This window comes from Pholis gunnellus, assembly GCF_910591455.1.
Source record: "Pholis gunnellus genome assembly, chromosome: 4".
NCBI classification, from domain to species: Eukaryota; Metazoa; Chordata; class Actinopteri; order Perciformes; family Pholidae; genus Pholis; species Pholis gunnellus.
In genome coordinates, this window is record NC_136530.1 from 26,984,580 (window position 1) to 27,006,213 (window position 21,634).

At 41.6% G+C, this 21,634-nt stretch overlaps 1 protein-coding gene across 1 annotated transcript in view; it reads right to left on the reverse strand.

Annotated features, from left to right (window-relative positions):
• patj (PATJ crumbs cell polarity complex component) overlaps positions 1 to 21,634 on the reverse strand; it is a 121,679-nt gene that overhangs the window by 77,280 nt on the left and 22,765 nt on the right. Inside the window, exons 17-21 of the mRNA XM_079158018.1 lie at positions 21,336 to 21,407; positions 20,478 to 20,675; positions 8,739 to 8,951; positions 8,578 to 8,640; positions 579 to 923 (exon numbers count right to left, since the gene is read on the reverse strand). Coding sequence (XP_079014144.1) covers positions 579 to 923; positions 8,578 to 8,640; positions 8,739 to 8,951; positions 20,478 to 20,675; positions 21,336 to 21,407 — 891 coding nt within the window. The remainder of the gene's footprint in view (positions 1 to 578; positions 924 to 8,577; positions 8,641 to 8,738; positions 8,952 to 20,477; positions 20,676 to 21,335; positions 21,408 to 21,634) is intronic.

Here is a 21,634-nt window from a genome sequence, read left to right on the forward strand (position 1 = left end):
TTACCGTCACTTAAGCTTAATGTTTCCTGCAAGTGTTTCAAAGTAAAAGATAAACGGGATAATTTGAGTTCCTTTAAAAGGAATCCTTTTTGTAAAATCAAGAGAGACCTGTGTACAAGAAACGTTTACCGGTAAACAAATACAGTTTAAAACACACAACTGACATGCAGAATAGATAAATGACATTCATACTAATTGCAAGTTTGTAATGTTTTGAGACCTTCAAATGGAAGGCGATGTAGCATTTTGGTGGCTTATAAGCGTTTTGATAAAAGCACAACGTTGCTGGTTTTATTCCACTCAGACATCTTTGTTTTGCATGTCATTCCTATTTCTACATCCCCTGTATTTACTATCTGACACATCATGTTTCTCTTGTTTCCACAGAAGGTCTTTCAGAATAAAAGATCTTGATGCCATTGAGACGACTTGTTTGTGCTCACTTTCCTGGCTTATAATTTGAAAGATTTGCAGGAAACGTGAAGCTTCGGTTCGGCTTCAACTGTAAAATGTACCTAACGCTACCTGGCTCGCTCAGGAATAAACATTTACGGTGCATCATCGCTCCACACCCTCACCTCCTCTGCTCTTGTGGACCGGCTGGAGGTGAGCTTCCACTCCTCCCAAGACGGAGGAGGTCTCTTAGGGAGGGAGCCCACACTTTCCTCCACTGTCTTCTGCGTCGTCGTCGTCGTCGTCTTCTTCACCTCCTCCTCCTCCTCCTCCTCTTCCTCCTCCTCCTCCTCCTCCAAATCCTCGTCCACAGCCATCTCCCTGCCCTCCTCCACAGGCAGGAGATTGGAGGTCAGAGAGAAGGAGGAGTAGCGAGGCAGACCTCCGTCCAGGATAAGTTCTGGCTCCTCGTCTTCCTCCTCCTCCTCCTGACGAAGGTCTTCTGGCAGGATGGAGCCGTCGCCGAAACCCTGAAACACAAACAAAGAGTTTAACAACAACAACAACAATCAACAGGAGGAAGGTCAAAGGTCACAGCAGAAGGATGGTGTCTGAATGTGTAAGAGGTCACCTGGAGAACAGAAAGTAAAAACACTTCACACACCATCCGTTAGAAGACAATGAATACAGACACTTGTCAACTCTCACCAGTTTCTTCTTCTTCCCAATACTGTAAATGGACTTTAGAACACATGAAGAACATCACTTTGAGACGGCGCCCGAGGAAATTTGAGAGCTAATTTGGGAAAAATCCCAAAACAAAAACCATACCGTCTCTCATCCAAACGGCTCCATCAGTCCACTGGAGCTTGTTTTTCAGTTATTTTATATATCTAGGACAACCTGGATGTCAGGTAAATGAAAGCACTCCTTAAATGAGTCAGACTGTAGGACCCAGAAGCTTGGAGCCGTCTCCTCAGTGAAGGAACTAAACTGAAAAAAGGCAGCCCGACACTAAATCTAAAACTTGACTTACTTTGAACATTAGCCTTCATCTCTGAACAGATAAAGGTTTTCTCCAACTCCCCAAAGAGCCTTCCTCAGCAGATACTGAGGGGATATCCTGTTCTTAACATTACGATGCAGACATTAGCCCGCGCGCCGGGAAATATTAATGACAACACTTAGGCTAATTTCCATCGACGAGGCCGCATCGCCAAGGACTCTGTTCCTCTTCTTTTAATTTGGGCCTGGGAAGCTGGCCCATCACGGCCGTATAATGGAGGTGAGGAGCAGACGGCGGCAGCGGCAGAGAGCTCATAACGCTAACAGGATGTTCTGCAGACTGATGTGTATTGGCCGTGACTGCCTGGCCTCATAAGATTAAAAGATGTTGTCATTTAATATCTCTGCCATTAGACGATGAGGACAGTTGAGATGACGAGTCGGTCGCTTCAGTCTCTCTGCAGCATTTCGGCGAGGCGGTGTGCTGCTGGATGCTGGGATCTGGACTCGTTTTACTGCAGTGGCCATCTACGGGCCACTCATTCAAATCTTGGGGATTAGCTCTTGTGCCTGGTTGTGTTTTAGACGCAATCTCCACCTGGTATTAACCTGATCTAGATCTTGAAAAACTTAGTTAGGCCACATCTTGAGGTGTAAATGGCATCTGTACTAATGCTTATTTACCTTATTAATCTACCGATTACTTCGCTCATTTTATCCACAACATGTCAGTGAAACGCTCCCAACATATTTCCTCTTTTTATCCTATTAGACATTTTGTGTGTGTGACATTTGACCACCAAAATCGAAAAAGTTTATCCATGAGGTCTTATGGAAGTTTGAGCCAAATTTGAAGAACTTCCCCTAAGGCCTTCCTGGGACATCACGTTCATGAGAATGGGACATACGTGAGGTGACCTTTGACCACCAAATCAAATCACTTAATTCTTGACTCCAGGTGGATGTTTACGCCTAATTTGAAGAAATAAAATCCTCCAGGCCGTCCAGAGATAACGAGTTGTCAAAGAAGTGGCCCCTGTCCTCGTTAATCACCTGAGTTAATGCTCTTGTTTATTTAGCTGTTAAAGGAGACAGGAACGTTTCTGCAATCGGATAACTGTCCAAAGTGGGTGACGATCAATTCAATCAACAAATAAAAGACCCGGAGTGAACATAGTGGCGATGTCGGCTCTTTTACAACAACCAGAGTAAAGGTTGACGGTTGGTGTTACTGTGTTGTCCGACAGCTCTCTGCTGTTGGCGTCCCGTAAAGCTGGTTGTTTTCTCTTCTGTATTCCCGTTTGACTGGATTTGAACTGTGACTCGCTGCAGCTCTTTATCTGCACAAAGATGATCGGAATAATGTAATCGCAGCCTGTAACTACAGCAGCAGCAGTCTTCTACATATGACCTCTAAAAAGTTAACGAGGTGTGGATGTGTAACGGGGGTCTCTCTCTGGTCAGCGGGCTGGCGTGACCGAGAACGATGAAGTGACAGCGCCGACCCGGCTGTCTTTATGGAAACCCATCAGAGACCTGTGGGCTGTGAAAAAACCCTCTTCAGTCAAATGGGCTGCATATAAAACAGGAAATAAAATAGCTGCACAGCAGATACTGCAGGAGGACAGAAAGTAACACAGCAGAGTAAAGTAAAGTGGAACACAGCAGAGTACAGTACAGTACAACAGTACGCAGCAGAGTACAACTGAGAACATAGAGTCCAATATACAGTCAGGGCCACAAGTATTTAGACTGTGACTGTGGGTTTTTCTAATTTTGCCTCTTTACTCGACTCCAGCGGATTTGAAACTAATAAGTCAATATGTGGTGGTATGAAGTGCAGACTTTCAGCTTTAATTCAATGGATATAACAAAAATATTACATGAAGCGTTATGGAACTACGGCCATTTTTACACAGCCACCCACATTTTCAGAGGCTCAAAAGTAATTGGACAATTGTCTGACAAACGGTGTCATGGCCAGCTGTGGTCGGTTCTGTCACTATTTCATGACAAATGATGCAGACAATAGCATTCAAAATGTTAAATTAGCATTTGATAGCTGGTCCATGGAACTCTCAGCTTGCGGACCAAAAAGGTGTCAATGCGAGTGAAGGAGGCCATTGTTAGGCTGAAAACACTTAAACCATCAGTCAGATAGCATACACATTAGGATTGACCAATTAAACAGTTTGGTACGTTCTTAAAAAGAAGTACTCCATTGGCAAGCTCACCAACACCAAAAGGCCCAGAAGACCACGGAAGACATCTAAAGTGGATGATCGCAGAATTCTTTCCTTGGTGAAGAAAAACCCTTCATAACATCTACTGAAGTCTGAACACTCTGGAGGAGGTAGGCGCATCATTGTCAAAGTCTACAATCAAGAGACGCCTTCATGAATCTAAATACAGAGGGTTTACATCAAGGTGCAAACCTCTGGGAACACTGAAGAACAGGAAGGCCGATTAGACTTTAACAGAAAACATCTGAAAAAGACTGACTAGTTTGGGAACAAGATTCTTGGATGAAACCAAGATCAACTTGAACCAGAATGATGGGAAGAGAAAAGTGTGGAGAAGGAAAGGAACGGCTCATGACCTGAAACAAACCACATCATCTGTCTAACATGGTGGAGGCAGTGCTTTGGATGGGCCTGTCTGGCTGCCAATGGAACTGGGTCACTGGTGTTCATTGGTGATGTCACAGCTAATAGAAGCAGCAGGATGAGTTCTGAGGTGTGTAGGGCTAAACTATCTGCTCAGATTCAGCCTAATAATACAAAACTGATTGGACGGCGCTTCACAGTGCAGATGGATTATGACCTAAAACATGCTGTGAACATAACACAAGAGCTTCTCAAGGCAAAGCAATGGAATATTCTTCAATTGGCGAAGTAAGTCACCTGCTCTCAACACAATTGAGCAGGCTTTTTACTTTCTGAAGATAAAACTGAAGGCAGAAAGACCCACAAACAGCAGCAGCTGAAGGAGTAAAAGGTCTGGCAAAGCATCTCAAGGGAGGAAACTCAGCGTTTAGTGATGTCTATGGTGCCGGACTTCAGGCAGTCATTGACTGCAAATTATTTTCCTCCAAGTATTACAAACAATGATTATATTCACAATTATGTTAGTTTGTCCAATTACTTTTGAGCCTCTGAAAATGTGGGTGTCTGTGTGAAAATGGCTGTAATTCCATAAACGGTTCATGTAATATTTCTGTTTTATCCATTGAATTAAAGCTGAAGTTTACACTTCAACCACATAGTGACTGATTAGTTTCAAATGCACTGGAGTCGTGTAAAACATGTATATATATATATATATCATTCAAAATGCACATACAAATTCACAAGATAATAACTTGTGCATTCAAATTTATGCCATCCATATTTTCATCTGGTCCTTTCAAGTTGTTAAGATGTACATCCCCTCAGGACGGGGATCTTAAGAAGACTTACAGTACTTGTGCTGAATAATTGAATTGAATGAAGATTAATAACAACTTAGAGCATTTTCTCTCGACAAACAGCTGTTTGGAGTCCTAGAACTGAAAGCATTGTTTGTCAACTGAATCCACATTTTTTGCAGATTTCCGTGTGAAAGAAATACTCATGGTACTCGATTTTTAACATTTACACTGTGCCAAACAGTCGAGTTCTGCTTGCTTTGCTAAACACGAAAAGCAAAAACGAACGCCAAAGAGAGGCTTTACTTTGGACAGAAGAGCCGTGGAGGATCATCTCTGTCCTCAACTCAACACTACTGCAGTAGTATTTCCTCAGAGTCCCGCAGTACTTGAGTGTACTGATGCTGGAGGACCAAAGTGTCCTCAGAGTACCCCCCCTCTCTCCACCCCCCGACTCACTTAAGAGAGAGATGCTGCTGGTTGAGCTGATAGAGCACTTTATACCATCCAGCCATCCTGCTGAGTCAGCAGCTTCGCAGAGACAGAGAGGAGAGATTAAGGAGAGGAGGGAGAGAGAGAGGGTGAGAGAAAGTGAAAGAGAGGAGGGGATGAAAAAGAAGAGAGATGATAGAGGAAAAGAAGGAGGTGAAAGAGAGAAGGGAGAGATGAAGGAAGAGGAGGAAAGACTGCAGAGGTGAGATGGAGAAAAAAAAGGAGAGAGAAAGATTTGAATGCAGAAAAAAACGTGACTTCGAGAGTTCATAGCAACCGAGACTCCAAACTGCGGATGGTACATTTACATATCACCGACACATAGATGGAGTTTCAGTCCCTGTTATGTCCGTCTGTCTGCAGGATGTCCCAACAACGACAACAGACTTCATGGACAGCTCAGCTATGATGTGCAATAACCGCTTTGGCTAAAAAAAAATTTTGGGCCGCAGAAGCGCCGAAATTCATTGGACCAGTAGCATCGATCTATGAAAGCAACACAAGTTCCCACCTGCACGTTTTCCCCAAAATTCCTGCAAAGTTTACAAAAGTTACAACATGAAGCTGGGGGAAAAAAAGGTTTATAAGACATCTTTACAGCCAGATTATTATCTCTGAACTTAGTGAAAGTGATAGTGGAGTCAGCATGTAACTGAGACACACAGTATATCTGTAGTGGCGTATAAATGTAACAAAAAGAAGTATGATACAAAAATGTCAAACACGTGTGATTTATAAGATTCTATTAATACGTTTCCTGTCTGTTAAAAACATTTCATATATGTAATGTTCTCTGACAGAGGAGTACTTGTCACATCAGGTTTTCTTCCATCAGTAACCAGCTTTTGTGTCACAGCAGAGAGAGAAATTCAGCCTGCTGGATGTTTCCACAGAGATGAAATCACCAGTCTGAACTCTGCATCCATTTCCCAGTCATGCTGCACATATTTATTTACGTCTATTTATCTCTCTAGTTATTTTTCTTTATAGTCAAAGGCCTCGGCGGCGCTGTGCAACTGATATCCAGACCAATAAAGCAAACTGAAGTGAGTTAAGAGGGAGGAGATAAAGAGGGGGAGGGAGGGAGAGAGAGAGAGGGGGGGGAGCAAGAGAGAGAAAGGGGGGAGAGATTTAACTGTGGAAGATGGAGGGAAGAGGCAGCGAGGAAGAGAATAATGTGAGAGGAGAATATTGTAATAGTCTAATTAGTCTTGAGTGACACGAGCGAGAGCGAGAGCGAGAGCGAGAGAGAGAGAGAGAGAGAGAGAGAGAGAGAGAGAGAGAGAGAGAGAGAGAGAGAGAGAACCCGTCTCTGTTCAAAGATCTGGTGTTTGGGATGAATTTCTTCTGTAAAGCTCAAAATCACAACCATGTCTTGAAGGGCTTTAATGCAGGGTCGCTGTAGCACAGACTCTCTGTCCCTCTATGCGAGTGTGACAGATGAACATCGGCTCACAGTGAGCCGACCCGTACTTTTTGGTGGCGCAACTTCTGTATCGATTATGTATCTTCACTATGTCATGTATAGTGATTACATGATTTGCATTTGGTGCCGTCGTAAAATCAAACCGCGTGAGTCACGAGTAATTGTTGATGCGTCATTGTATGCAAATCAAATGTCTCATATGTAATAACATGAAATGAGGACTCCAGATAAATGTCAATCTTTTTGTCAAAGAGGTGTGGTGTGAGTGTGCATGGTACTTTAAAGTACCACAGACCTTTGATTCTCAGCTACTTCCTCTTGCTGATGCAGACTGTCCATGCAGCCGAAAGCCCGACAAAGAAAATCGACGTATTTGAGATAAAAAACGATCCAGAGGTCGTGAATGAACCTCCCCTGATGAAATGTGCACACATCACGGCTGGAAGTATTTAGACTTGCAAACCAGCGGCATGCTGTCATTCCTAAAAGCATTGATCAGGAGCTGGGACAGCTTCCACTTTACTGGATTATTACAGACTATCGTCTGAAATACCGCCGCGTGATGTAGCACCAAGATTTCCCCACAACCAAGAATGACAGACAGACACGGGCTGCCACTGTTGAACTTCAAAAGGAAAATGTATTCATCTGTGGACTTGTCCTCCGGTTCTTTTTCTCTTGATTCTTATTCCAGCCTCTCAAATATACGGATTTGATGCTTTTCTTTGTCATATGTGACTGTAAACTGAATCTAATTGGATTATTCAGTGCTCATTGTTATCTTAATTAGGGCTGCAACTAACGATTATTTTAATAATCGATTAATCTGTAGTTTATTTCTTCGATTAATCGATGAATCGAATAAGAAAACAAAGCATTCATTTTCAACCGAAAAAATGGCGTGACCCTGTGGCGCGATAGCCTATCAGCGTTGAGATGTTTCTCCTGTCATCACTGACGTCCTGCCGTTGTTGAATCAGGAAATTAATTCTGTAGCCGTCTGTGTTCACCCAGAGCTCTACGATCCCTCATATCAGTACAGACCGGACCAAACTATGTGTATACATGTGTGTGTAAACCATATAGTGCAAACAATGAAAAGACGCTGCCGTATTTACATCTAGATGACGTTATTGTGAGTGTTGATGGAGCTGCTGTAATGTTAGCATAGCCTAGCACCGATCGATCCGAGCTCCATTGATAAAACAAGTACAAATGGGCATCATTACGTAGTTATTTCGGAGTCCTTTTTTGTCTGTTTATTGCCGTTAAATCACAGCCAAGTCAGTTTATTTTGTGTTCATACAGCTGTAGTAAACAGCCGACGTGTGGCTCGCTAGACACAGTGAGCTCGATGAAATCCACGGAGCTCCTCCGGACTATGTTATGAACCAGACATGGCGGCGTTTAGTTCCCCGTGATATCTGGGACTTCCACAACACATACTGAGCAGAAATAGAGGTTATTTTTCCACGGTTGATGGCAGACAGTTGAACAGCTTTCAGGCCGATAAGCCACGCCCCCTCTCCGGCGCGTCCAGCGCGATTCACGCGAATGAACACAAATAGTCCCCGTGCGTCATTGGCGCGTTCATCGCGTTTGGTGTGAACACGGCATTATTGAGTGGTGTAATAATCGCGCGACACAACGAATCGATAATGAAATTCGTTGCCAACTCTTTTAATAATCGATTATTAGCGATTTTATCGATTCGTTGTTGCAGCCCTAATCTTAATATTATCTTTATCGACATGTGTTCATATTTTATAGACAAAACGACCGGTTAGTTGACAGTACTATTAAGGATGTGGACGGGGGACATAAAATGTGTACAACATAAATGTGTGTGTATTACCTTTGGTACGGGCAGTTGTGTGTTGTTGAGATACACTTGGCTGATCCTCTCTGGTCCCTGCACCTGCACAGACAGTTCAGACTCTCAACAACAACCACAAGCAGCACCTGAAGGAAAAAAAACCTTCATTCATGAGAAACCAGAAGGTGTAGCAGACGTACCACAGACAGAGGCTTGCGGATGCCCAGGCGGACTGTGCCGGGCGGGGCGGACTTCAGGACCTCCAAGGCCTGGTCCAGGGTGAGCGGGTCCAGCTGGGTCTGGTTGACCGACACCAGCTGGTCCCCGGGGAGCAAACCGCTGTGGCGCTCCGCCGAGCCGCCGGGGACCAGAGACCGGATCACCATCACGCACCGACCGGGATCCAGCGGGTCCTGCAGAGAGAGTCAAAAAACACAATCACGTTAGAGTCCTTTACCAACGCTTAGCGCTTTCAATACACAATCACATCAGGCCCTGGAGCTCTGCTGGAGGATCAGAGTTCTTGTAAAACCAGGGAAATCTTTTAAATCACTTCTCAAAACATTATCCTTTAAACTTGTTTTTATTAATGCAAGCATCATTGTATTTCCAACGCGCCATCCTTTTAATGTTAACTGTTTTTGATTTTGACATTACTTTTGGGCATTTTATTTCCATTTAATGTTCATATAGTCCTGAAATGTCTTTGTTACTGGTTTGACCATGCAAAGCTCTTTGTAACGTTGTTTTAAAATTCGCTGAATAAAGAAAGTATATTATTTGTATGATTACTATTATTAGTTGACTTTCTAAAACCTCAGTTTACAGTTACTAATCTCTCCATAGCGTTCTCTGAAAGGTTATTTCTAACGTGTGTATACCTGGTAAACTCCAGAGCTGGACAGAGCGTTGCGATGTGATGAGCTGCGACATAACTGCTCATTATTAACAGAGCTTTTTTCTGAATGGTTATTCTGATCATTTGTATTTCTTAAATTTTGATATGCTTGAAAACACTAAATAAAATGTTATCGTTTTATTTTTCATGAGGTGAAATGTTAAAAACCCACACATAAAAGAAGGATGTGAACAAATCCCTGGCACACACTTTGCATCCCACTGAGCTGAAGACCTGTGAACAATCCTCTACTGGAGGCCACACGTGTTTGCCAACGGGGGGTTCGAACCAGCAACCTTTCAGGAGGGAAACTGGACTAAAAAAAACAACTACATCTCTGCCTTTGAACCTGTCAGAGTGTGATTAGAGCTCAAGAGTTGTGAGGAAGCCAAAGCCCCCCCCCCCCCCCCCCCCCCCCCCCGTTCCTCCCCCCCCCAACAGAGGAGAGACAGTCGGAGAGAGGGAGACGGTTATTGTCCCATCATTCAGACGGAGTCTCAGCAAAGAGAGACAGGAAGGCAAGGCAGCAGAGAGACAGGCAGGGGGAGACAGAGACCAGAGAAAGGAGAGAAAACCCACCAGTACAAACACCAAAACAACAACAACACACACACACACACACACACACACACACACACACACACACGCAGAGGGGAGAATAGGCTTCCAGTTAGGAGGTCAAAGGTCAAATGCACACCAACTAGAGATGGAACAATCAGAGACTGAAGAGAAGGGTGGATTTTTGGAGGCAAATTGAAATGTTGAAACTGTCCACAGTGACACTGGAGAAAGAAACCGTTTCAGGACTTTAAAACAAGGACCGGGGTTACGGTGCTTTGACAATTGATTATTTATGCGAGTTTAGCGTCTGCAAAAAGACGAGATTTGACTTCTTAGTGAGTTGTTCAACATGAGTTTTGTATCATATTTATAGAGCGGTACTAACTGATGCTTCACAAGATTTTGGTACTAATTATGGTAAAGTCTTTCAAACTTCATCCGTCATTTCAATAAGTTAGTTGTAATCCATTTAAAATCATTTAGGTAGTTGTTTATGAACGGTTGTCAATTTTCAGAAGAACTTTCGTCAAAAAATAAATAAATACAACTTCTCAATTTAAATGCAAGTAATATATAAATATTATTTATATTTATTTGTGTACATTTGGGTTTTCCACCTTTTTTTATTGTTTCACTCAGTTACCTCAGTAAACCAGAGCCGTACACAACGTCTCTATGTCACTCCTATACCACGGCCATAATCCAAGATGGTGACGGCGAAATCGCCAGCAGTCCACAAAGGAACGGGTGACGTCACAAATACGACGTCCACTTCTATATACAGTCTATGGGTACACGACCTACCGCTGTGTTTTATTTATATAAAACACAGCAAGCAGAGCAATAACGCTGTCTGCCTTACATGGACATTGTGTCCGAGGTGTGTTTCCATGTAGCCTGTCCACTCTGGTTACACTGTGATAATGTAACGTACATGCTGTCCCCATCATTCCACTACTGTCACGGCCTGCACTCCCAGTGCAGACACACCTGGCGGAGGTCTGCACTTTTCTAGTGATCCTCTAACTTTCTCCAAAAGTAAAGTGGAGCGAACTCCACAAACAAGCCCTCGTCTGTGCTCCGTCTGTTTAACCTGAGTAACCAGGAGGACGGCCCGGTCCTTCCACGGATCCAAACCCCTCAGAGATTCATACGCCAACTACAATACTTCTCCTGGTTAGAGCGGATGTACATTTTGTAAATTCCCCTGCGCTGAACCCTGGGCACCGCCCGCGCTGCAGCACGAGCTGCCGTGCCAAGTTTCAGGCTGCCAGAACAAAGCGAGCTGTATTTTTAGACCGAACAACATGGCTACAGGTGGAGAGGAGTCAGAACTCAAGTCCTTCACTCCTACAAGATCCTCCGGAAAAAGAAAAGGCCTCTGCTGTCAAAAAAGTGGAGTTATCAGAAATGTAGAAGAAAGTGTGAGGGAAAAATAAAGAAATTAAAAATGCACTTTGCCAAAAGTAGTGAAATGTTTCCACGGTTGACTACTCATTCGCATATAACAATGAGGAGTTTTTTGTTTACTTTTTTATATATATATATATATATATATATATAGGTTGCAGAGTGTCTTCACAAAGTTTTTAAGACCTTTATGATGCCAGTTAGAATGAAACTCTGTTAAGGAAATAAGTATTTTAGGAACTTTGAGACTGAACTTTAGACTTTACATCTTTATTCTAAACATACTCAAGACCTTTCAGGGACTCTGAAGTTTTACTAATGTGAAGAACAAACTTCCCATACTTTTTTTCCTCCATTTTCTCACAATAAATATAAACTTTAAGGCTAAAAGTTTACGAACACTCCTGTCTACATAATCGGGGTCTTTTTTTCCTGCTCTTAGTTCCATTGAAGGCAAATCTTAATGCTTCCGATGGAAGTTTTATTGTGTTTGTCTCTTTTCAGCTTCAACATGACACAAAGCCAGCTCCATGAAGAAATGCTTTTCCCAGTTTGGTGTGGAAGACGATGAACTGGATGAACTGGAACACTGTGGGCCAGACCTGATCCCCCTACATCAGTGTCTCAATGGTGCTCTTATGTGAGAAAAATGGGAATCTAAAACTTAAAAGGGCAGAAGTTAAAACATAGGGGACCTGTTAATTGGCAAGAATGTGCAGTACATCATGCACAAAAAACGTGCTGTGCTTTCCAACATCAATACTATTCAGTATGGCAGAAATACCAGGATGTCCTTCTGCTGCCGGTCAAATTGTGCACTATTCAAGCCAGCATGCATCTCTGGCTATTCTGACCCACAATCCTCTGCGCAGCAGATATATGAACAAAAGGGTCAAAGTTCAAGGTGCAATGACATGACCAGGGGGCAACCTCTGGATCTGAAAAGTGAGGCCAATGCAGAAGTTCCTTAAACCTGCATTCTCTCTGCTGACCATCAGGGGGCGACTCCTCTGGTTCTATAGAAGTCTATGAGAAAATGACTCTACTTCGCTCTTGATTTATTATCTCAGTAAACATTGTCAACATGAGTTTATGTTCTCAAGCTCTAGTTTATTATTATGGTCCATAAATAGAGCATAAAGCAGAGTATGCTTTAGGGCGGGGCTACCTTGGTCGCTACCACAGCGTTTATCCAGTCTGGGAGTTGTCCGCATCTGTAACATTTTGGTCGCCTAAAATTCTTATCAGTTGTACTTAGCTCCACCCTCTCGTGTCGCTTCTGGTTGCAAAAAGCCAAGATGGCGACGGCCAAAATGCTGAACTCAAGGCTTCAAAACAGCAATCCACAAACCAATGGGTAACGTCACAGCGACAACGTCCACTTCTTATAAAGACTCTTTGGTTAGAGCGATGTAGTACGTCCCAATTGAATAGATACTGCATGCAACAGCACGTACTTTGTAAGGACAGCTGCAGTATGTGCTTAAATGAAAAAGAAAAAAGTATGTGATTTGGAAATTAGTGAAAGACTTACTTATACAAGTGCTGCTCTAAGCACTACTAGAGGTCAAAAACTGCACAGGGAACCTTTAAGTTGAGCTGAGATGTTAAAATAAATATATATATAAATATGTAAATCTATGAACTCCACATTTTCTAGAATTAAAATGTTTCTTTCAGTCCGTCTGTGCTCTAGTAGACCTGCATGTATTGGGAGAAAACACAGTTTTGAGGTATGAAACTGGTCCCGTTATAAAGGTGTCAGGCGGATAGTTTCCACTAAAACCTGAGTCCAGACAGACAGACAGACCAGCTCTTCACTTATTGCCTCCAACCATCTTTCACTCGACTCTGACAGCCGGAGAGTCAGTAACAGGAAACACTTTGGCAGGAACACTGGCCCGACATGCCCTTGGGCGAGAGATATAGAGGAAAGAGAGGGAGAGAAGTTGCTTCTTTCTTTTTTTTGAAAATTGTTGAGTTGGCTTCACTCTGAGGTGAAATGCAGGAGTCAGAAACTCAGATTATTTTTACTTTTCTTTTCAAATTATATGCACTTTAAATGTTGAGGAAAGATGAATATAAAACCATGTATTTCATTTATATTTACTGAATTGTCCTTTCCCGTTTCAACACACTCGAAACAAAAGTGAAGAATGAATGTGAAAGTAAATAATTATCCTATTAGTTATTTGACTTTTTTTCTTGCAGTTTTGCGTGTGAGATATTTGATAACATATACATCTCATAAGAGCTTCTGGTTCATGTGCTGATTAGGAAAGGGTTACTGCAGAACACCGAGGGTTACATGGATACATCAGTGAGAGAAAAGGTCGACTTGTTTTGGAAAAAGTATATTTTTTGGGAAGTGAGGATATTCTCGGAAAGTTTAAACTAAGAATGATATCCGTTATTTTTGCTTTTGCTAATTTAAGAGATGAAAGTGAGGACAACTTTGGAAAATGAGGACGTTTTTAAAATGAGGACAAATCTGAAATACTGTTAAGTTTTCCCTTCGTGTGTTGACATATTTTATATCAGTGATGTCCTGTATGGAAATCAGATATCTGGTATACATGATGACTAAGAGAAGATGAGTGCAGAAGTGATTTCTCAAAGGTCGTATTGGTTCCCATAAAGATCAGTCAGGACAGTTTAGAAAAAAAGAGGATGTTTGAAAGTAAAACATACATAATACATTTTTGTATTAGAGCCTATATTTTATGAGTTTTTTAGGAGAGGACATTTTTGAAATGGGAACATCCTAGAAAACATTTCATGTTCTCTATTTTGTGTGTAAGATATTTTATAACATGAGAAAGGATGTCTGCTGAAAGTAGTTTTAGTTTTAGGCTTTTTTCGAGTAAAACTTGGTCAAGATTAACGTTACAGATAGCAGATAAATATATAATGTCAAAGAGGGTCCTCACAAGTGTAGCAGTCAAACGTGTGTGTGTGTGTGTGTGTGTGTTGGTTCCAGCTGGTCTCTGAACACAGGCTGCTTTGTCCAGATCTGAAGCTGAAGCCAAGACCAACCAGCCATGACACCCACACACCCACAATGACATCATTTATGAGGTCAAGAAATCAGTATGTGGTTTCTGATTGGCTGTTCAGTACGAGGGTGTTGACCTATAGAGACTGGATGAACTGTGAGACATGAGATCATATACAAGCAAAAGTACAAAATCAGACTCCACAGTCACACTGTGAATCACTTCAACATCATTTCTTTTAAAACGCAGAAAATTTAATTCTATGCAGCTCTTTTTGCATTGAAGCAGCAGAAGAAGAATTAGCAGCTGATATCGGGACACCAACAGAAAGTTTAAATGCGTGGCTAGATACCAGTAGGGGGAAGTGGGAATGTAAGTTTGTTTGTAGTTTGTTTCATGATTTGGATAAACTGTCTGTTTAAGGAAGTCTTTACATTCAACTGCAATAGCTGTTTATTATTTATTCAAACAAACTTACAAATGAGGTCTCACCACAGTCCACCTGCTCATTTTTTAAGACACCCTGTTCAGAGTTAAGGTGTTAAGAGCTCAACTCTACAACACTACGATCAGTACTGACGACGGGAACTCTAGTACAAGTACAACCAACCATCTATATATCCGTCTGTCACCCGTCTCGTTTAAAACTGTTCCTCTTAGTCACTGTCAGCCTCTGGACCTAAAACGCCCCATCTTAGGACTGGAGGACCCTGGAGGCCACCATAGAACTTAGTACTCACTTGCTTTTGCACCTTTCTAGCTTCCAACCACTCAAAGCGTTCTCCGCTACATGTCAACATTCACCCATTCACACACACGTTCATGCGCACACCAGGGGAACAGACAATTGCTCACATTTTTGAAGATAATTATCGTCTAAAATATAATTGTATGCTGGGGCATAATTTAATTAAAGATTGATGTTAATGACGCTTGCTTGTTACCATGCCAGGCCTTGAGGTTGGAGAACATGTTTTTAGACACAGGAGGAGGAGGAGGAGCTCACGGCGAGGACTTTTAGGTGGAGCAAATACATCTCCTCCATCCTCGGAAGAACATATTTCATCTGATTACTTGTAAATAAACTTTAAGTGCTCATTTCTCATGTCTTATCAGGTAGTTCAAATATCAAGAAAATAACGATTTACACACACACACACACACACACACACACACACACACACACACACACACACACACACACACACACACACACACACACACACACACACACACACACACACACACACACACACACACACACACACACACACACACACACACACCTACTAAGCCAAGTGTGCACCGTCGCTCTACCCTAGTCGACAGGGAACTTGTGTTTCTGGTCATTTTAAAAATACTAAAATGGAATAGTAAATTTACTTTTAAGGTCTTTAACCAGTATATTACTTCAAATGTGCTTTTTAATTTTTTTTAAAGAAATTGCCAAGAGGGGACTTGCATCTTTGAGCGATGTCTTCCTATCAAAGTGTGGACTTCACTATATAGTGGAGCTGCATGCACCTATTATTTCACCTAATGAGTCTTTTTTTAACCACAAAAACTGTTTCTTTCAAAAATGGATAGTTAAACTTTAATGTTATTAGTATTTAGACATTTCTCTGTGATACCAATATTATAAAAATAATCATGGCAACTTTAAATGAGAATTATGTTTTAACTACAATCAAGTAAATTGGATGCATGCACTTATATCACAGACTGCAGTATTAGTAACAAATTTACTTTATCTAACCTTTAACCATATAAAACATTACATTTTAAAGGTTGATCACAAGTGTACATTACGTGTAATTTTCTCCATGGGGAATTCATATTCTGCTGGGGAATTGTTAGTCATTTTTATGTTTGGAATGGTAAATTATGCCCTTTAAAGGGGTTCCCTTCCTCCTGTGGATTAGATTTCATTTTGTAATGGCTTTTAATAACCCAAACGTAGGCAGATTTTATGATCTCAAAGTTAAGTGTCAAATCAGCATGAATGTATGTTAACACCTTACCATACCGTACCATTTTACATGAGTGACAGAGGATTAGAGGTGACATAAAGTTGTCTTCTTAACCATGACATGGGAAGCTTCAAATCAATTTTACTCTGCTGTCTGTGTCCCGACAAAAATTTGATCATATAAAACATTTTGAAGTTACATTTAAAGATTGATCACAAGAGGAAGTGTAATTTTCTTCGTAGAGAATTCATTTTCTGCTGTGGAATTGTTGGTCATTGTTATGACCTGTTTGGAATGGTAAATTATGCATTTTAAAGTGTTCCCTTCATCCTGTGGATTACATTTCATTTTGTATTTGCTCTTAATAAGCCATTTGTAGCCAGGTTTTGAATCATGCGTCGACTACACTTTTTTGTTGCTGTTTTGGCATCTTCAGGGCATTCATTTTAAATTAATTTATGAATATAGCAAGGTCAGATTAAACATACTGATTCACTCTTTTTTTAATACGGATAATTTGCTGTGCTAATTTGCTTCTTATTCATCCATAATTGCATATCGATGTTGCTTCTGTCAGTCTTAACAGTGCAAGAGGGGACCTACTAGTCAAATCTAAATCGTGTATATTATAAATGCTCTGGACAACACACATGTGGATACAATCTTGCATTGCTGGAATTTATCTTGCAGAGAAAAAATATTCTATATTGATGTGAATCAATTAATTGTCAGAAATGTTTCCTTAACATGTACAGTTTAAATGAAATAGGAGTTAACATTCTAATGACGGAGTTTTTATTTTATTTATTCATTATTTGTCAGTTGCGATGGATAAAGACTGTGTATGCATGCACACAGACATGCATTCAGTTACCAGCAGTCTGCAAGCATTCTTGCCTATTTCAAAATGTCTGTGTGCAAGTAAACGATTCAATAAAGGTTCTCTGGCAAATTATTTGTTGCTATCCGCAGAGACAGAGCAGTAACCATTATCTTTACGAAAGCAAAAGGTGATCAAACGCAGTTTTTTTTGTCAAACTGTGTCACATGACAACACAAAGATTGTCTGTTTCTGTACTAGTGTAGGAGTGTGAGCGTCACTCCATACCATTTAACAGTGGACCAGTGTCATTATGTTCAGGTTAAGAGGGGACTTCAGTCATTCTGTACCAGCCAAGCGGGAACCATTTTTTCTGTTTTAGAGCACAGAACTCCATACATAAAATCCTCTTTAAAGGTCTGCATCTTGTTGTGCTAAAAAATGTCCCCTGTTGGTTCCTCGGTGCACAGTTAGTGGCTGTGTAACGACGCCTAAGCCCACTGTTGGATAGGTGCGCCGGTGCACGCGCACACACACACACACACACACACACACACACACACACACACACACACACACACACACACACACACTATGTGCAGGCTGATGTGAATGTAGACCAACAGGGAGTTAAACACCCCCCCCCCCCTCCCTCCCCCCCCGACCACCTCAGCTGGGGCCGACTGAGGAGGAGGAGGAGGCAGAGGTCTTGAAGGTGAAGCTGAGCCTAAAGTGCTGAAGCAGGGTGGGGGAGAACAAAACTCAACAGAACAGGTTTCCCAAAGCTACTCTCCAGACAGCGGCGATGCTAAACATGATATCTTTCAGTCACCGCAAAAAATCTAAAGAAAGATAAGTTTAAATCGATTTAACTCGCTTCAGGTCCACTGCGCGCGAGGGGGGACATTAAATATATCACCCCCCCCCCCCCCCCCGAATAAATTCAATGTGTGTCCAGAATCTGAGCTGTAGCTGCGGCTCCAGCTCAATCAGAGCACGTCCTTGTGTATGTCAGACTGCAGCACTGTTGTTCCTCAAAGGAATTTAGAGCATATCAATTGCCTCTAAACGGCTCTCAACATGGCAACGGCTGAGCCAATGATTAGCTCAGAATAGAACTTAGCACCTTGAATCATACGATGCATTCATCTGCTATTCACCACACCACTGTCCCCTCTATATCCTCTTATATAGTTTCTACTTCGTAATTCTTTTATTTTTGCCATCTTTTTTTTTTCCTACTATGGCAAAAAGATGACTTGTCCTACTCCGCCTCATGTATTTATAAAAGACCAATATCACAAATTTGCCCCAAGGGGCTTTACAATGTGTCCACCATACGACACCCTCTGCCCTCAGACCCTCCATTCAGAAAAGGAAAAAATGGCAGAAACGTCTAAAACTTCAACTCTACAATCTACTCTTTTTATTAACATCATCCGAACAAAACCAGGATTACAGCCGGGTGGTCATGTAATGGTTTACATCCCTGTCCGTCCAGAATCATCTTCACTTCATCCTTTCATCCCATTAGACATTGGTGTGAATCCTTGATGGCCCAAAACGTGTGACAAACGTGTGACATTTGACAACCACATTTCCATCAGTTCATCCTTGAATCCAGGTGGACGTTTGGAGATATTCCTGAGATCGGACATAAAAGCTGAGTCGACTAAATTGAATGATGTATTGTGATGTGCTGTGTTTCTACAACTAACTGCAGAAAACAGCAGCCCGCTGGTGCAAACAGACCTGAAAACAGATCTGGTTGAGCAGGTGAATCACACCCTCTGGCCTGCTGTCCACTGCTTCACTCAGACACCTCTCTCTACTTCCTGCATGTGTGTTCATCCACTTCATCACCAAACAACCACAGGGAGCTAATTAACTCTGTGTGAGACTGCTTCTGTGGGTTCCTGTTCTTCTTTTTGTTGTTGTGATTTTTAGAGACGTCAGACAAACCGTTTTTAGTCCTCTCTAACACTTGGGTCTCAACAACTGTTAGAGTTGTAAAGTATTGTACAGACATGTATGTTCCCCACTGCATTGTTACATAGCAGAGGTGGAATCACTGGGAACAAAGACCACATCACTAACTTTCATAAAAAATACACAATGTTGAAATAAAACATTAACCTTTCAAGAAAAGACCATAAGTGCTATTTCACACAGCGATTACAATATAGTTAAAGACTGTATCTAATGTTTAGGCCATCATCTACTAACTACGAAATTGGCAGCACTAAATTATTTATTTCCAGCAACACTAAACTTGACTTGATAAAATGTCTTTCTTGGGGGAAAGAAAGAGTCCTTCATGGTACTCAGAGTGGACTGAGCATGCGAGCCCACATCCAGATACAGAATAATTTAGGTCATAATTTCACATCACCACAGTGACGTCTTAAAGTGTCTTGTTGTGTTCAGCCAAGAGTACAATACCTAAAGACATTAAGTTTACTAATAAAGCATCGAACCCTCACACTTGAAAAGCTGGAATCGGCCGTAGACTGTAATCTAAGACGGTGACGTCATCGTGACGTCTCTCCTTGGTTTGTGGACTTCAGATTAGAAGCCTTGAGTTTGGCATTTTGGATATCTTGGCTTTTTGGAACCAGGAGTGACGTGAGAGGGTGGAGCTAAGTAAGACCGAGCGCTGATTGAGAAATTTTCAGGTAACCAAAATGTTACAATTAACTTTCATGAAGTGAAAATACACTGTAAAATTGTTCAAAGTTAAACACGTACAACTCCCAGAACAGACGACGCCGTGGCAGCCACCTGTCAATCACAGTAAGCCTGCCCTAAAGCAAACCCTGCTTTATGGTCTGTTTGACTCTAGATAGGTGTCGCCCCCTGATGGCCATTAGAAAGAATGCAAGTTCAACGCACTTCCACATTGGTTTTACTTTTCAGACCCAGAGGTTGCCTCCTGGAATCAGCAGACGTCTGGCACATTTGCTTTACATTTCATTACAGTAAAAGCGACTTACAATTCAGATTCTATCAAACCGTAGTACGGGAGCAATTTTGGAGTTAAGTGTCTTGCTCAAAGACACATCGACATGCGACTAGTGGAGCCGGGGATCGAACCACCGATCCTCTGATTGAAGGACGGCCCTGCTCTCCACTTAGCTTTTTAAAAAAAGAACATGCTGTATTCAAATTCAGTATGAATTTCAGGATCAATCACAGTTCTGTGTGCCTGTTATTGTATCCTATGATGCAATGTACTGTTTATTATTTGAATGACAGCAGCAGGTGGAGGACAGTGCTGTCCTTACCTGGTAATCGAGGATGCTGAAGCCGAGGCCTTTGTCTCTCTCCTTCTGAAGCTCAAGGATCTGAATGTCTGGAGACCACTGAGCCAGCTCCCCTTCATCTTCATCTTCATCTTCACCCAGCTCTTCCTCCTCCTCTTCCCCCTCCTGTTTGTGTTGAGCCTCCATCAGCACCTCCTCTACAGGGGATACCTGCTCCTCCTGACACACAACAGTGACAACAGAGTCTTAAAACTAATGTATGAACATACAAAGAACAAGCAAATATACAAAAGTCAGTAACCTTAAGACCACATCTGCCTGTGTCAAAAAACAGCACTAATATTGTGATTATTATAATGATAATCATAGTAATTATTATGGTTATTATTCCATTAGAATGCAGACCTGCTCCACACACACACACACACACACACACACACACACACACACACACACACACACACACACACACACACACACACACACACACACACACACACAGTAGGACAATGAGATGCTGATATCATACTAAAGTATTATGTAAAAAACTCAGCAAAACTTTGCATTTTTTGTAAGATTTGCAATTAAATTTAAAACAAATATATGATTGTAATTTCCATAATATATTTTGTGAATTAAAATTGTAAATTAATAATGTCACAGAACTATACATTTTCATGAAATTCTAAAGCCATCCCATAAAAGCAGTTTTCCATCTCAAATGAAATCAAAATCATTTATTTTAATGAACTATGATGCTATCATGTCCATTATCACTTTCATGAGTTTTCGGTGTGTACTTTGCGCACGTGTACATGACGTCATGCGTGTGCAGTAAAACACCGGAGTCAAAGTGAGACAGGTTACCTGTCTACCTACCTGTTGCTGTTCAATGACGCTCTCTCTCAGGTCCGTCTGTCTGCAGAGCATCGAGGACAGCTTCAGCTCCATCTGAGCACAACACCACGCAGCTCCACATATATCATATACTTTATATTACTTACTTACTTTATAGCTTGACAATAGGATCATTAAAGTGTTTTTAAAGCATTAAAAACAAACTAACAAATGCCGTTGTACACATGCAAAGACCTTTACAACAGTAGAACAAAGTTAACTGCAGTAAACATGAATGTGATTTTACACACAATATTGGATAAATATTCTCGTTAAAAAAT